This window comes from Cololabis saira, chromosome 8 (assembly GCF_033807715.1).
Source record: "Cololabis saira isolate AMF1-May2022 chromosome 8, fColSai1.1, whole genome shotgun sequence".
Classification (NCBI taxonomy): domain Eukaryota; kingdom Metazoa; phylum Chordata; class Actinopteri; order Beloniformes; family Belonidae; genus Cololabis; species Cololabis saira.
Window position 1 is genome coordinate 10,815,186 of NC_084594.1, and position 17,908 is coordinate 10,833,093.

General features: G+C 37.7%; 1 protein-coding gene across 1 annotated transcript in view; it reads left to right on the plus strand.

Annotated features, from left to right (window-relative positions):
- Positions 1-4,003: 4,003 nt before the first annotated feature.
- Positions 4,004-17,908, plus strand: part of shmt2 (serine hydroxymethyltransferase 2 (mitochondrial)) — a 38,524-nt gene continuing 24,619 nt past the window's right edge. Inside the window, exon 1 of the mRNA XM_061726739.1 lies at positions 4,004-4,109. Within this exon, the coding sequence (XP_061582723.1) occupies positions 4,077-4,109 (33 nt within the window). The 5' untranslated portion in view covers positions 4,004-4,076. The remainder of the gene's footprint in view (positions 4,110-17,908) is intronic.

A 17,908-nucleotide genomic window follows, 5' to 3' on the forward strand; every position in this document is an offset into this window, starting at 1 on the left:
TTTCCGGCCCTCGGTCAACTAGGGTGCATCTGAAATCCCTAGCTGTGAAGGGCTAGATTCATACACACTACCCTCATTTTCCGCACTCCCCCTAGATGAAAAGAGGAATTGGGACACCACTACCCTCACGGGAACGCGCAAAATTTAGGGGTAGGGCTGAAAAGTAGGGGTAGTGGGAGCCTTCAGTCAATCACATGAAAATATTTTTCTATGATCTGATATATTATACACACACACACACACACACACACACACACACAGGCATATATATATATATATATATATATATATATATATATATATATATATACATGTATATATACATATATATATATATAATTTTTTTGCAACTAAGGGCTATATCTGAGTTGTGAATAAACACATAACACTAAATATTAAGTCATATTTGTTTTGTCTCGTACTAACCAAGCATCGCCTAAACATAGTGGGGACTTCTGATGTTGCTACATTTGAAACAGGAGCTCCTATTGCTAATGTTCCCCAGCAGCTCTGCAGCAGCTCTGCAACACCTCTGGCATGGATCAGCTGAAGGAGCCAGGAGAGACGACAGATCATTTCAGGAGCTCTCCAGCAGAAGTCTGCTGGGACCAGCAGTCAATTATCCTATGACACCAGACTGCAAAGGGTCTAACTCAGCCGAGCAACAGCAGTTCCTTGAGGTGCTCTGCTAATCCTTGTCTGGCAGCATTCATTTTGGATGTCATTTCACTACCTGCGCCTGATGTAAGGATGTTTGGACAGACTTGATAAGAAATGAATGTGAAGTTCTAGGTAACCACAGGTTAAGTCAACCAAGCTGAAATGGCTGTGACACACATAAAGTGAGCATGTTCGACAGCTTTCCAGGCCTGTTCATTTCATCCATTTGCAACATAGTGTTGAGAAGTATAGTAAAAAAGAGACTTCAGATGGATTCTTCAAAAAACCTACAGATGACATAAGAGGGGATCCATTTTTGATGCTCACCCACACACACACTGATGCAGCATTTTGTTTTCCACACTGATTATGCTGTTTATTAAAAATTGCTGGTAATGAGAGGGCCAGTCAATCAGTTAATTGATTAATCCCTCTACTTTTAATATTATCTCTGTATTTTCTGTTTGTATCTTAATAAAGATTTTTAAAAATGAAAAGATGGTCATAAAAAATGTGATGAATCAGCAAGAGTAGGGGTCTCTATGACTCCTTATCCATCAGCCTGTTTCCCATTGCCTTTGCCTTTCTTCTATCACTTCTTTGTATCCTTGACTCCTGCACTTAGCTCCCCAGCAATGCTACTACCTGACCAGTCTCCACTTAAAAAGACTTGCCAAACACACTATTTCTTTTTCCCATGACAAGATCAGGTTGAGGCCAACTATTTTCAGTAGTGTCCTGCTACCAGTAGTGGAAATGTTATGATTTGGGCTTGCTTTTCATGAGGCAAATGGCTGCAATTGGTTGCTTTTTTATGTAAAAATTTGAAATCTGCTTAAATATAACATGAATGAGTTAAATTAAATTATAATTTTCTTTGTGATGTAATATTCCATCTTTATTTGTAGGCTGTTTTAAAGAGGATAAATCGGAATTAATCCATTTAATTATTTATTTTTATTTTGCAGCAGGATAAATGAAAAAAAATGTATTAAAAAACAAAATCAAAACTCTAATCTTGCGTTTTATCCTAAACAAGTTCCTTTTCCTGTAAGACAGTCATTATAAAGGGTTGCTGTGGGAAACTACTCATTTTGAGCTGTGCTCTTTGCTGAAGAAGCCCATACGTGAAAAAGAGTTTTTTTATATCAGCATTGTTTATAGGTGTGTACATCTTTTCTACTGCAACAAAATAATGTCTGACATCTTACCAAAAACCAGTCTTCTAGTTCTCTTTGCCTCCTGTCCACTACTAACATACCCCACAACTGCAGCATCATTACACGATGTCTGGAGATAACAGCACTTTGCACAAAACAGCACTTTGTACGTAAAGTCCAAAATGTTCAGGATGAAGAACAAAAACGAGAGTCCAGTGTCCATCAGTCTTCCACTGCTGCTCATCACCTGCTCAGATTCACAGCTGTTCAGTCATACAAATTGTGGAGGTGAATTGAAAGATATGTAGTTGGCCTTTTTCCGGCCTGCTTTGTTTATTTGTGTTTTTTAATTCACTCATTTATTTTTTATAATAAGAATGTAAGAAAGAAAGAACTTATGAACCTAAGAGGTTTAGTACGCGGCCGCCTCAAAGCAAACAGTGCAATTAAACGTATGGACGTTAAATCAGGTCACAAAAATCAGTGTCACCAACCGTCCCTTGAAAAACGGAATCTTCCTGTATTTATAAACTAAAGTACGCGTCCCATATTGAGTTGAAAAGGGACGCACTCTGTCCCGTATTACTGTGAGAGTCAAAGAATTGTCATAAAATGCCAATGGAAAATGGCTTTGAGCTGTTGATTTCATCAGTCTTTTTTTTTTTTCTGTTTTAATACAACTGTAGCCTACAGTCATGGCCTTTGAGGCACAAATGTGTTTACAAGTTTTCTACAGACTTTCTGTTTGCACGTTTATTCCAAAAAGGCAAGGACCAGAAACAAGAGTGCTGCTTGGCAGGATCAAAAACTAACACAGGAAAAGGGATCAAAACTGGAGCAAAAACAGGAACCATGGAAGGAAGCACAGTACGGACCGACAGGGAACAAGGGAATGACAAGACCAGATATACTCAGGGGATAACGAGACACGACGAGACACAGGTGCAGACAATCAGGGCAGATGGGACACAGGCGGGGCAAAACAGAAACTGAAAGGCGGGGGGGTGGGTGTCAAACCCTGACAGTATTCAAGTGAATTGCTGGATAATAATTTGTTTTCCATGTGTTCATGGCATTCAGAAATATGCATCTAATTCAATTCAGGTTCGAGTCAAATAGTTAAAAAATCGTTTCACTCGCAAAAAAAAGGGGGCTAGAAAAATTCACCACGCCAGGAAGGTTGAAGGTATGGAAGAGTATTAGGGCCATGCAGGAGAAAAGATATTTGAGAGGAGGAAGATTTTTTTTCATTTTACATTTCAAGAAAAAAGTCAAAATGTCGAGAAAAAAGTCGAAATGTGGTGATTAATGTTGAAATACAATTTCAAGAATAAAGTCGAAATTTCGTGAATAAATTTGAAAATGTTCTTTTTTCTCAACATTTCAACTTTATTCATGACATTTCGACTTTTTTCTAGAAATTGTATTTCAACATTAATCTCGACATTTCGACTTTTTTCTCGACATTTTGACTTTTTCTCAACATTTGAATTTTTTTCTCGACATTTCGACTTTTTTCTCGACATTTCGACTTTTTTCTCGAAGTGAATAATGAAAAAAAAATCTTCCTCTTCTAAAATATTATTTTTATTTTTCTCCTGCCTGGCCCTAATACTCTTCCGTATGAAGGCAATCGGGTTGAGGTGTCCCTTATTTTTCAGGGAGTTGGCAACTAGAGCTGGGTATCATCACTGACCTCCCGATATGATACGATTCCGATACACTAGGTCCCAAGACGATACGATTTCCGATACGATTCGATATCGATATTCTAGTTACAATAACGGAATAACGTGATCCTTCCACGCCAGAGAATCCCCACCCTGTCTGGTGAAAAGAAGCAGCCTGCTCACTCCTCAAGTAAGGAGGAGACCTGAGCTCAGTGCAGGACCTCCCGGGGTTGGTAGAGGATGGCAATGCCCACGACTGACTGAGGAAGGAGCACTGAAGGATAAAATGGGGAAGAAAATCGGGAATTTTTTTTTTCTTTTTTTTTTAAATCGATACTTGGATTTATGTATCGATAATCATTCCTACACATGTATATCGATAAAATGTCGATATATCGATATTTTTAACCCACCCCTATTGGCAACCCTAAGTGTTACACAACCTGAAAACTGATGGTATGTAATCTTCAACAGCCTACATTTCCCATCAGCCCCTTCGGCAGAGCCAGCGTTTCCGCTGCCACAGCTTCAAACTGCCTCAGTCTCATCCACAGCGTGCTGCTGCTGCTGCTGCTGCCCCTTAAACATGCTGTCCTTCGCTCTGAAGCAACTCACACGGGTAAATATGTCCTTTACGGAGTTTACTGTCTGGTGATTAAGCTACCGTTTCTTTACAGGTGCTCTGTTAGCCAGTATAGTCGGACAGCACTAACCACTAACTTGTAGTTGAGGAGGAATTGACCCATACACCTTCGCCTGGTAAGATGTCCTGTTTCTACTTTTGAGGAGGAGCATTTGAAGCACGGGGTGTATTATTTTTATTTGTTTTACTCTTTTCAAATAGCATTTTCATTTTATTGTAGGGTATAGGCCGGCTTTAGCTGGCTGGGAAGCTAGCAGGCTCGCTGGTAGAGCCTGTTTAAGCCTGATTTATGGTTCTGCGTTAAATCGACGCAGAGCCTACGCCGTAGGGGTGCGCGTCGCCGCGTATCTTAGACCGTAGGCTCTGCGTAGGTGTAACGCGGAACCATAAATCAGCCTGTTAAGTTGTACAGTTTTCACGTAACGATGATGCAACAGCCACTGCCTGGTGTCATCATGAGGGGCGACTGATGCCTGGGGTTTCTGGAAAAAACTGCCTGAAAACAAGCAAAAGTTACATACATTTCCAAACTGAAATGGTTTGTTTTTGTGCAGAGGTGGGTAGAGTAGCCAAAAATTATACTCAAGTAAAAGTACTGTTACTTCAGAATAATGTGACTCAAGTAGAAGTAAAAAGTAGTCATCCAAATAATTACTTGAGTAAAAGTAGTAAAAAAGTACTTGGTGAAAAAACTACTCAAGTACTGAGTAACTGTTGAGTAATGTCTGAAGTACAAAATAATCATCTTCAGGCAAATTAAATCAATAAAATAAATAAAAAGTAGCTAAATTAATCTTAAAGTAAATTCAAGTACTTTAATAAATAATAAAATAATAACAGCATAAAAAATAAATAAATTAAGCACAAGTAGCACAAAATTTCAAGACTTTGTACTTTTCTTTTTTAACCAGGCAGAACTAGAACAAGCCCATGAACTCATAGAAACTCTGTGTGTTTGAGTCTGTGTAAATGTGACAAAACATGCAAAAACAAACATTTTTTTCTCAAAGAATCACTCAGTGAGGTCATGAGATTGACGCGTACGTGGATAAAAGTGATAAAAGAAAAGTAACAGTTCAACGTACCCTAATGTAGCGGAGTAAGAGTAACAGTTTCTTCTTCACAAATCTACTCAAGTAAAAGTAAAAAGTATAGTGATTCAAAACGACTCCTAAAAGTACAAAATTTCCCAAAACGTACTCAAGTAAATGTAACAGAGTAAATGTAACTCGTTACTACCACCTCTGTTTTTGTGTTTATGTCATTAGGCACTTCTTATTAGTTTTATGGTAGATCCGCTGTGTCTAATCTATTGGAATAAGATAAATGACTTTATCTTATCCCCCCACCCCCCTAGTAAAACCGATTATTCATAGAAAAAGTACATTTTATGTACTTTGTTACCTTGTTTTCCTGCATGAGATTGGTGGTACTGACTGTTAGGATAAAATATGTACAGTAAATATACTTTAAGCTACATTGAGGTTGATACAGCACGTTTTTCATCATTTACAAGGGGAATTTGTTATTGTATCCTCCTTTTTAATGTTTGTAGGCCAACAATTATACATTAAATGTCTTCTGTGGTTTAATCAGTTAGGCATACCTAAATGCACACTAAGAACAACTTTGGGAGTGGACATCGTGTGTTATCTATTTGTTGTAACAAACTGACTGGAGATATGTCATCAACGGTTGTTTCCTCCTGAAAGAACTATGGAAAAAGTTATCACATAATAAACTGCAAATACGCATGTTGAGAAATGGACTGACTTTAGAAAATTACTTAAAAGATGGCCTCCCTTTTAACCTATAATCTCTATTGTCATTAAATTGCTCATAACAATCCCACTTAAATGTGTGTGTGTGTGTGCATGTATGTATGTATGTGTGTATATATATATATATATATATATATATATATATATATATAAAATGTAAGCTTCAGGATATGTTTCATAACTTCATGAAAAACTGCAGAGCATTGTTGTTTTGTTATCTTTGAGGTTAGTCAGTGCCTTGCTCAATGGTTGGAACTAACAGGGGTTTTAATATTAGGGTCTACTCAGATAAGGCAACACTGAGCCATAAACTAGACATGACTGGTTCCGTTCCACTAATGTTCAAAGGGCAAACTGAGCCTCAAAGGTTCTGTAAGCGTCAAGCAAATATTTTACACCTATCCTCCCACATTCAGATAGTTATGTTATATAGATTAAGGATTTTCAGATATAATGGTGTCTAATTTTATTTAATCAGCAGCTTCTTATCTATTGTTATGGGCAGTAGTCCCTGCTGGGGGACAGTTGTGAACACAATGTAATCATAACTGTACAGATATACATTTTATCTTTGGATTGGTTCCACCTAGCTGCTAATTTATTATGCTCATTAAAACAAAGTAGTTGATAGTTAAATAACTTTTATTGCACATTATACCATATTCCCATCCAATTTATTACTTTAACATCTAATACCGTAAAGACTGACCCTCAAATTATCTTTAGCAGGACTATTACATTTGACGGGATTATATTTACTTTTTCTGTAGTCATTAAAGTGGCAACTTGATTCTACTGTTGTAGCACCAAACTGTCAACTAAAATCTCTACGACATTTGTAATACTAATTGTTGTGCTTTACCCGCTTGATGAGTCAGATCGAGGTGAAACAGATCTCTACACACCTGTCATACCCCTTTTCCACCAAACTGGTTCCGGGGCTGGTTCTGGGCCAGTGCTTAGTTTGGAACCAGGCTTTCTGTTTCCACTAACAGAGAAATGGCTCTGGGCTAGAAAAACCGGTTCAAAAGTAGCACCAACTCTTTGCCGGGCTAGAGGAAAGAACTGCGTAAGCGGAGGGGGGTGGAGACGTTCAGACCAAAAGCAAGACTGCGAGACGGCACCATTTTCAAATAAGCGCCGTTGGCCGAAAACCTGTTGATGACAAAGGCATTAGATCCGTCGTTTTCTGATCCCAATGAAGCAGCGTAAAGCCAGAAGCAGCAGCTGTACAATCGCAACGTTGTCCATAGTTGTTGTTGCTTCGATTTTTCACGGCAATGCTAACGCAGCGACATAACTGACGTTTTACAATGACGTAAGTAGTGATGCACCGATTGTTCGTTAACCGAAATTGTTCGGCCGAAAATGGCAAAAAAAAACACTTTCGGTGTTCGGTGGAATAAGTGGGGGAAAAAAACGAACAATTAATAACGGCGTTGTAATATAAGGAAATAGACTGGCCGCTACCATAACGGTTGCGCACCACAAACATAAATCGTTGGCCAACCAAAAAGTAACCACATAAGAATTTTACCTAACATTCACCAGGAGGTGGAACCAAAACAACATAATGCTGGGAGATTAAAAATTTTTCAGTTTTTTATGTTCAATAAATATTTTCTACCTTGTAATTTTGTAAAAGATTTTTTTCTTTGAAAAGCATGCCTAAATCAAATGTATTTGATTTATGCAATGGTGAAAAAATTGGCAAAATAAATGAAAAACTGCGAAGAACCATGTTCGGTATTCGGCCAAGTGTTTATTATTAGTTTCGGTTTCGGTTTCGGCCACAAATTTTCATTTCGGTGCATCACTAGACATAAGGACGTGTCTCCCCTTAGCACCCCGAGCTATGGAAAAGCAAACTGGTTCTCACCTGGTTCGCAAGTTACGAGTTGTGAACCAGCAACAGCACTGGTGGATAAGGGGTATCTGTATAATTCAGGGTAATATAACCCAATGGTAAACCACTACAGTCTCAGTGTTTACCATTGGAAACAACAAAATATGTTCATGAAGCTTTCCTCTGTCACTTATGTTACGTTAGTTTTTTTTTCTTACCAAATAGCTCAAATTTATAGCATATTTGATGTAATCGTGGTTTTCTTGTGATAACTGCAGAATTGCTTATAATATGAAAGCAGATTGATCAGTTTAACATCAGGGAGATAAAGGTGTCAGGAAGAATTTTGGTTTCTCTGTAGTTTTATTTTGGACTTGGAGAACTGACCTATTTAGACGTTGTTATGGATTTCACATATTTTCTCAGAAATGGCAAGTCTGCCCAAGTTTGAGCCAATTTTTTGTGGCATGTAGTCAGACCTAGTTTTACACAACACTACTTAGCACTGTGTTTGAAGCCTCCTGCTAAGGACTTCACGTGGCTCATGTGCTTGCATGCTCTTCCTGTTTGGTGCTAATTGATTAAGTCTATTCTGGTGGACTGGACTCACAAGACATCTTTTTCTGTGTGTGCAAAGCATGTGCCCTCACGGGATCTGAATGTGCCCTCACGGGATCTGTATTAGTAAGAAAATACTTTCAGTATCAATGCTGTTTTTTTTTTTTTTTTTTTTTTTCTTGTTGCTGTTGACCTTAAGTCCTTTTCAGTTGTTGGATTGATCGATAAGGTCTTCCTTTTAATAACAGGGCTGCTGTCTCCGAACTATAATGCAGATATTCTTGAAAGCACATGCACACAGTTGGATATGAATTAGACTCATAGGTGTCGTTAAACCTGGGTTTGTGGGACTGTTGCTCGGTAACAGACGGGTTACATTTTGATTTCTTTGCTTGTCATATTACAGCAGGCTTCTCATGACCTCTGGCATGTTTTGTGCACTGGAGCCGAGCGAAAACCATTGTTTGAATGAAGTGATAACTTGATTGTGTTGCGCGTGCAAAGAAAGGTGAGAAACAAGTTTGGACTGTTGATCATTTATCTATTTTAATAGTATGTATTTTTCTGGTATGAAATTAAATATTATTTAAGAATTATGTTCATGATTTGATCCTTATTAATTTATTGCTCAGTCCCATTATTTGCAAGCCCACTTTTTCACTAATAAATACAAACCCTTGGATAAATCTGAAATAGGGATGAACAATAAATTAAATTCAAATTGTGATTTACTAATTGTAAGATTTCAAAGGATGCAATTATACTATAGATTATGAAGCATGTGTGATTCGGGCCTAAAGATGACTGGTCATTAGTTTCACATGGCCGTGTCTGAAATTACTCCCTAGTTGCTATATAGTTCATTACATTTGTTTTTTGTCTTTTTGTAGTGGTGTCTGAACATACTGTACATTTAAAAACTCTTGATCCTTGTGTTGCTTCTACAGTATATCCAAAATGCATCATGAAAAGTAGTGTACAGCTGATGCGCACTAGTTAAGCATCTGTACGGTCACGCAGTTCGATCAAGCAGAGGACAAATGAAAAGACTGCTGAACACAGACTGAAATCAGTGACTTAAAAAAACAAAACAAAAAAAAAGACATTATTACGTAGATCAGCTTTTGATTGTACACTAAAGTTGGTTTGATTATATTTCAAAGCTTTTTAATAACACTGGGGACATCAAATTAAATATGTATCTTAATGGCTGTATGACAACACGGTTACACACCAAAGTTTGCTGTTTTATGATGTGAAAACTAGATGTGCGAGTACAGCGTTTCCCCAGGAGGTGGTTATGTCAGCCAGCACTCTGAAGGTTAATTAATTATTCATTCAAAATTAAAGAAAATATCCACTTTATTTCTTTTGTAAACGTAACATTACTGTAATTGTTAAGCTTCCACCTTTATGGATGTCTTTCTAATACAGTACATTAGCAATTCGTCCCCCAGTGGTTTGCCTTGTAAATTATCTTCAAACTCAAAATCATTTGATATATGCACTACAGGCCACTCTGCAAAAAATATAAAAAGTCAAATTAATCTAGTAATGAAGTTTCTGCCAAGTTAACAAAACGGACCATAATTTCTGAGTGATGGTAACGCCATATAAATAAAGCCTCTTGGAGGTACATGAAGATAAACAGTTTAACCCACTCCTTGGCTAAACACATGCGGTCCATCAGCACAGTGACTAAGTATGGCTTTGAAAAACTTAACTAAATTATTAATGAATGTGATGCCATTACCTCTTGTCCATATTTTAAGTCAACTTACCCCTTTTTAGAATTATATAATTAAATTATAGGGGAAAAAAAGGTAAGATGCAGCTGAAAAATGTGTACTTTTATACCTTAACAACTGTAATATTCTATTGTAATAATCTATTGCCCAATAAGGGCAATAGAGCTATATCTATGATATACCAAGCACTTAGTCGATGAATCGCTGTCTGTAGTCTGCACCATTTCCAGCTTACCATGTAGGCCTGTGTTGAAAAAAAATCGATTTCCCAATTCTAAATCGATTCTCATATTAATTCCTAAAAATCGATTCATATGTCCAAAGATCAATTTTTTTTTTATTTATTTATTTTTTGGGTGGGGGGGCTATTTTCTTTCTTTTTTTCATCATTACATTACAACTTTTGGTTATTTTTTTGTTTATCCCCAAAAAAGTAATGTTTTGTTGGACACGAGAATAACTGGTGCCATGTTTTTGCCTTTAAATATGTTTAAAGGTATGAAAACATTAAAGTGTTCAGTTATAATTGCATAAATTGTAGGGGTGGGTATTGGGAAGGACCTCACGATACGATACGCATCACGATACTTGAGCCACGATACACATTGCGATATCCCGATTATGCGATATCCCGATTATTATATTCTACATAGTTCACCGAAAAATTTAAAAATGCATTACACATCTTAAAATCCAAGTTGTATATGTGTACATCAGATGATAGTGATGGATCTTAAAATCCGAGTTGCACGTTCATCAGATTATAGTGACAATTCATGGGACAAACTGAGTCAAAACAATGTTTTATTATAACTATACAAGCTAAAGTTACAACATATTTGTATATGTTTTTCATATTATTTACATCATATGAAATTAACATTAAATTTAGTATGAGGTTGCTTTAATTATGTGGCAAATGATAATAAACACAAGAAAGATGGGTACTAAAACCAAGGACAGGCACAGTGATCAGTCAGTATAGATATAAATCCATAAATAAATAAACCTCTGTCCATTATTTTTCATTTTTTAAGGACAGGCAATTGTGTTATATAAAAAATAAATTATAAAATGAAATAAAACCTGAGCTCAGTGCAGGGCCCTCCCAGGGTTGGTAGAGAGTGGCAATGCCCAGGACTGTCACTTAGGTAGGAGCACTGGGTGATATAATGGGAAAAAAATCGGGGATAAAAAAAAAAATATCGATATTCAAATTTTGAATATCGATATTGAATCGGCTGGAAAAGTATCGCGATATATTGCCATATCGATATTTTTGCCCACCCCTAATAAATTGTCTATATATATTTAATTACTTTATACACTGTCTTGGGGTTACATTTGCAAAAAATGCTAAAAACCAAATTCTCAAAAATTAAAAACCCAAAATAGACCGAAAATGGAACAAATAAAAACGGAATGTGGGAAAAATTTAAACCGATTTCATCTGTCTGTTTGCTGCCCTGGATCTGTTTGATAATTCTGACCCACAATGTTTCTGAAAGCAGTTCTATCAGCATTCTGGGAGCTGCTTGGTCCTTACAGCATCATTAGCTGCCAATACTTGCTGTTTAATCTCAATATAATACTAGTATTCATATTTTACATAACTACTACATAATTCATGCAACAACTCCAAAAACAGTTTTAATAACACTAACCCAAATCAATATCGGGATCGAATCAAATCTTGATAATCGATTCTGAATCTTAAGAATCGGAATCGAATCGATTCTTGACATTTGAATCGATCCTCAGCCCTATTACCATGCGGGTCAATGTGATAATACCCCAATATACAGTACACACCAAAGGTTTGGACACAACTTCTCATTCAAACACAAGGGGAAGTGTGTCCAAACTTTTGGTCTGTACTGTACATTAAAAGTTTAATGCAGTGATGATATTGAATTTGAGTTTGCTAATCGCATATCAAATCACAGTCACAATATTTGTCAGAACAATTGCAATTAGATATTTAACCCAAACTGTTTGGCACAAGTGTCAAAACAATTTATTTTAGTGCTTTGAAAAATGTAACAACTTTGAGTCAACTTGAATATAATTAGCTTCCACTTTTCATTGCCATCGTCCAAGTGACCCCCTAGAGCTCGTTACGTACCTTGTGTACAGATTGTTGTGACGTACAAGTTAGTCGCCCCTGAACACCAACATTTGCATGTAATGGCTACTTAACAAATGGTGTAGTGCAGGATGTACTTGAGTATAGCCACTTACTTTTCAGTCATCCTACTGTATAACACTTGTACATCCCCCTCTGTGGTGCAGCACATTGACTATTACCTTCATTAACTTTTTTGCCATCTCTCCAAATCAGACCAGGTTTACCCCCAAATGTTTTCAAATTGTCTATTTATTCTCCATTGTTTGCTGGACTTCAACTAAGCAGTCTTGGAAATATGCCATGCATCTAAACATGGCATCGCTACTCATTTGTACTTGACGTCTGTGTCTCAGAACACTCACAAGGTCCAAGGAAAAATCAAATACAGGCACGCATAACCATAACACATGTACGTGTTGATTCTTATTAGTTTCCTTATCCCTACGAATAAAATCATACAATACACAATATCGTGTGCATCTCAGGCAGCAATATTTGAATTCTTAAGCATGACCGGCTAACGGCCACAAAATTGTTGTCTTGGTGTAAGCATTAAGACTTTGGTTTTAAAATAGTTTTTCATTACAGTGCTGTGAATTTGATATTGTATTTATCTCTCGTTTGTTTTCTCTGAACATTTGTACAGGCAGAAACCCGTATTTTTTCTCAATCTGATGTCTGTTCTCATAGATGTATTGTGTGCTTGGCACTCTTCTGTATTAGAAAATTGGGATTGAGGAAAAAAAACTAAAATCTAGGTGTCTTCTGCCAGCTAGCATAAAGGTAGGCCTGGTTTTCTTCTTTTCAAACAAACATAACATTTTACAGTTACTATAAAATACAGATTTATTTATTTTTTTTAATTAAGAATATTAAAGAGAAAACAGGTCATCAGTATTCAAAACACTAAAAAGAAAAAATAAAGCATATTTACATTTAACAAAGAAAAAACGTAAAGTTCAAACACTTGATGTTTCGATTCTTCAATTTCAGAATGTGTGTTTTCTCATTGCTACAAACATCCACCATGCAAGGATACATTGTAAATAGTCATTTTAAAGTTTTAGGAAGGGAAGACTATTCATATGTCTCATCCAATGCATTTTTTTCAAAGATTTTCCATTCGCTGTAGGAAATTTGACATTTCATCTTACTGACCAAATGAATGGATGACAGAAATAATATGCATGTGTATTTGGCGTTCAAGACACCTCAGACATAAAATTCTGGTTGGATTTTAATTTATAGGGAAATGGATGATATTTCTCTCTTTTTACGTTGTTGAAATAATATTCAAGCTCTGTGGCAAGCAATGCCATATTTCCCACAAACATATGCTTACGTTCAATTTTATATCTAATTTAGATGTAGGTAGTTAAAAATTGTTGCCCAGTCTAGCAAAATATGTCTGTCTTTGGTCAAATACATTATATATTTCTCAGCCAGTGAATTGCATGCAGTGCAGTCCACCACATGCATCCGAGGCACCGGGCAATCCAGTGACGAGGTTCCTTACCATCCTCTTCCTCGCTACAAGGATAAGTGTCGTGGAGAGATTACAGTATAAATGTTTCATTCCACTGCCAACACCTCTTGAGGATTGGCTCTGGCACCATCGCTTAAGTCTTTGATTGTCACCATGACAAACCTTTGACCCAGAGAAAGAAAAAAAGTCACAGTAGACTGCTGCTAGGTCCCTTTGTGCTTCTACAAGCCTTCCAGATTTCTCAGCATAGTGTCATTCAGAGGGAATCACAGGGCAATTTGTAACGAACAGCCCTGCTATTAGTCAGTGACAGAGAAAGCAACAACTACAAGTCAGACTGACGGATGCTGCTGACCTGTTGACACTTCCTCTTTGCTTTCTTACATATCAGTTTATTTTCCCTTCAGTGTCTCTCTCTACTGTTTTCTCATCTGTTTCTTGTGATACTGGGCTGATTGCTGTTAGAGCTGCTCATGGACAGCAGCCATCTGTAAAATTGACTCACCTTGGGATTGGGACCGTGTTTGGGAAATGGACAAAAATGATGCGGAACTAGGATTAATGAAATGATTTTCTTTCCATGTTTGCTCTTTTCTGCCATTCTTCTTCCCTAGGGGTGTAACAATATATCGTACCACGAAATTTCGCGATACAAAAACGTCACGATACGTGTCGTGGAGGTGACAAAGTTTATCGCGATATTGGGTTATTAATATTAATCCATTGTGTTGACTAGTAACGCGCATCCGACCGCGGCCGCGACAGCGCGGACCAAAATCTGACGCCGCTCAGAAGAAACTAGTCCCGTTTTGCGGTCCCGTTTTGAGCTCTGAACTTTTACTTATGTAAGGCTGGTGTAGAGTTAAGCCTTACCTTATTAAATTAAACCTTTTTTGGGTCGTGAGTAGGATAAACACGCGGAAACTTCTGCTTGAGTTCCAGTCTACTTTAATGTCCCTCAACAGTGTAGGATTTTAGAACTTCAACACAGCACCTAGTGCTGTATCACTCCGCCCAATTTAAAACATATTAACAACTACAGATAAACTGACTAGTGTCATTATAGTCCCTGATTTACTGAATATAAAGAATATATTTATAATGAACCCTGAATTACCAAAATAACCTTAACAAAAATAAATCTCCTCTTACACTTATAAGGTGAGCATCTTTTTTATGATGTAAAATTGTATGTATTTATTTACTTTATTTATTTAATTTTAGTTGTTAAATTTCTGGAAAAGAAAAAAGTCAAATCATACATGAGAGAAACTATTCAGTTTGTGGCAAAATATTTTTACTTGTATGAAACTGAAGATGCATAATGCAAACCTGACATTTACTTTTACTTCAGTTTGTGGAAAATGGTTGGCCTGGCTTTCTCTTTAAAACTTAAACAGTTATAAAACATTACAAACTGTAACAATAGGGCAAATGCATAGCATTGTTTTGTATTTTGTGTCTTTCAAATAAAAGACCATTTTTTCCAGTCATATGTTCCTCATTCAAGGTTGTTAAAAAAATACTGCTATAATATCGTATCGCTATCGTGACCTCAATATCGTGTATCGTACCGTATCGTGAGATTAGTGTATCGTTACACCCCTATTCTTCACCCACATGTGTTTGACAGAAAAAAATGCAAACAATTACCTTATTATAGTCAACAAATGTAGCGCATCTCTGAGCGTACCATTGTTTCTTGTTCAGCACCCAGGTTCACGTGGCCTGTTTCACCCCTTTTTTCACGGTGGAGTTTTCATCAAGTTCACCTTCAAACAGCAGCGTAATCTGTCGCCTAAAAATAGTCTCGTTGTGGCATATTTGGTGCTTGCATCTTGGCTCTCACTTTTCTTGGATCGCTTTTATCTAGCATCTATTAATTAATCTCCTGTTATGATCAGGGCTGGGAAACGAAGCAGGAAAGCACAAATGCTTAGCGCAGCAACTGACCTCTCAGGTGTTTGTTGAAGCCCAGAGCTGTTCTATCTGGATGTTATAGAAGGGATATTGCTTATAAGATGAACTAATAAAAATCCCACACAAGTATTACATAGCTAAGTTTGCTCAGCAGCATTGAGAGATGGGAAAAAGAACTTGAAGATGTGGGGGAAAAAAATAAAATGCATAGATAAGAGGAGGAAGGGGAGACACACTTGTCTGTTTTTTTGCAGTTGTCACGAGCTCTAGAACCACATATCCTTGGCATGTGCTGTGTTTTTCATAGGCTGCTTTCCCTGGCTTTGGTGAGACCCAGCAGAAACGCAGACAGCGAAGGACAGTTCCTGTCAGGATTTAATGACCCATGTAATTTCTTGGTGAGAAACGCTTCCTCGGAGGCAGCTCGACCTGTCTCCCCTGGCGCTCATCTCTACTGAAACCCTGACGGGGGACCTCCCCCTCTCCACCACCATCGCCACTGCCACCAGTGACAGAAGGCCGGGGTAGAAACTGTTAGAAATTGGTCATTAATGTGCCAGTCGCTTCCCTGGGTGTTACTCCGTCATCTCCTATGTTTTCCTGGAAGCAGAAGTAGGAGGCACATTGGAAGGGATGAGCCAATCGGCATTTACATTGCTGAAATTATACTTGAGAAAGAAAGAAAAAAAAAAAAGTTTTATGTTTAACAAGGTTACTTTAAAAGATTAAATACCTTAACATTTTTCACACTGCTTGCAATGAACATAATGGCTTTTCTATATGGAGGTCTTCAACTAATCCTGAGCATTGTGTTAATTGCTTTTTAATGGTGCTATTAAAGGGAGGCTGTCCCTCACACCACAGAACACCTGTACAGATGATTACTTAAAGTTAGTTGTGGGGCTCTTCATTAGGAATGGGCGATATTTTACCGTTCACGATATACCGTCAAAAAAAAAATTCCCCACGGTAAGAATTTGTCATCTCGCGGTAAAAACGATAAATTCCTGTTGATGAAGTTTTTGTGTAAAGCTGAGTTAAGGAAGGAAGGAAGGAAGGAAGGAAGGAAGGAAGGAAGGAAGGAAGGAAGGAAGGAAGGAAGGAAGGAAGGAAGGAAGGAAGGAAGGAAGGAAGGAAGGAAGGAAGGAAGGAAGGAAGGAAGGAAGGAAGGAAGGAAGGAAGGAAGGAAGGAAGGAAGGAAGGAAGGAAGGAAGGAAGGAAGGAAGGAAGGAAGGAAGGAAGGAAGGAAGGAAGGAAGGAAGGAAGGAAGGAAGGAAGGAAGGAAGGAAGGAAGGAAGGAAGGAAGGAAGGAAGGAAGGAAGGAAGGAAGGAAGGAAGGAAGGAAGGAAGGAAGGAAGGAAGGAAGGAAGGAAGGAAGGAAGGAAGGAAGGAAGGAAGGAAGGAAGGAAGGAAGGAAGGAAGGAAGGAAGGAAGGAAGGAAGGAAGGAAGGAAGGAAGGAAGGAAGGAAGGAAGGAAGGAAGGAAGGAAGGAAGGAAGGAAGGAAGGAAGGAAGGAAGGAAGGAAGGAAGGAAGGAAGGAAGGAAGCATTTAGTATCTTTTAGAGCAGTGATTTGGGGGCTCCAAAGACTGAATGTGGTGATAGATTTATAGTTACAAAGGTGGAGTTGAATTGGTATTTTTTTTTTATCGTTATTGGGATAAATGCCAGAAATTATTGTGATAAATTTTTTTTTAGTCCATACCGCCCATCCCTAGTATTCATACCAGCGAGGAATCATCATCAAATATCAGGAATGAGGGAATCAGATCCAACTACAATCAACCTGTCAATTGTTTCGGTTAACTTCAACGTGTTCTCCAACACAGTTGCGATTGAGTTATTGTGGGATGTAGCGTAGTCTGTGCAGCTTTACAGAGGTTTTCTGACTGCCCAAGCACTCTGCTCAGAAAAGTCAGTAGAGAGAATGCAAAGCCGGTCCCAGTATGCAGTTCATATTTTGAAAAGACAGTGAAAATGTTAGACTCTGCGCTCTCTTGTGATCTGGCATTGCAGCGGCAGCAGCAAAACTTGCCAGCCCGAGTACAGATTAGATAAGCAGGAAGTGCTGAATGTGTTCTCTATATGCCTCCTCTTGGTACACTGAGGCTGTAAAAGTCAGTCCCTCTGTTTGTAGAAGTGCTGATGAAAGCATAATTGAATGACCGTGCTGATTATTGATATGCAAACACACCAGCTTCTAATTATACCTACCTATTACAATGAAAGAGCAAAAGACCGCTGGAAAGGACTTGAAATGTCTCCTTATTTGTATCTTTATAGAACCAAACAATGTGTCACTTTGGAAA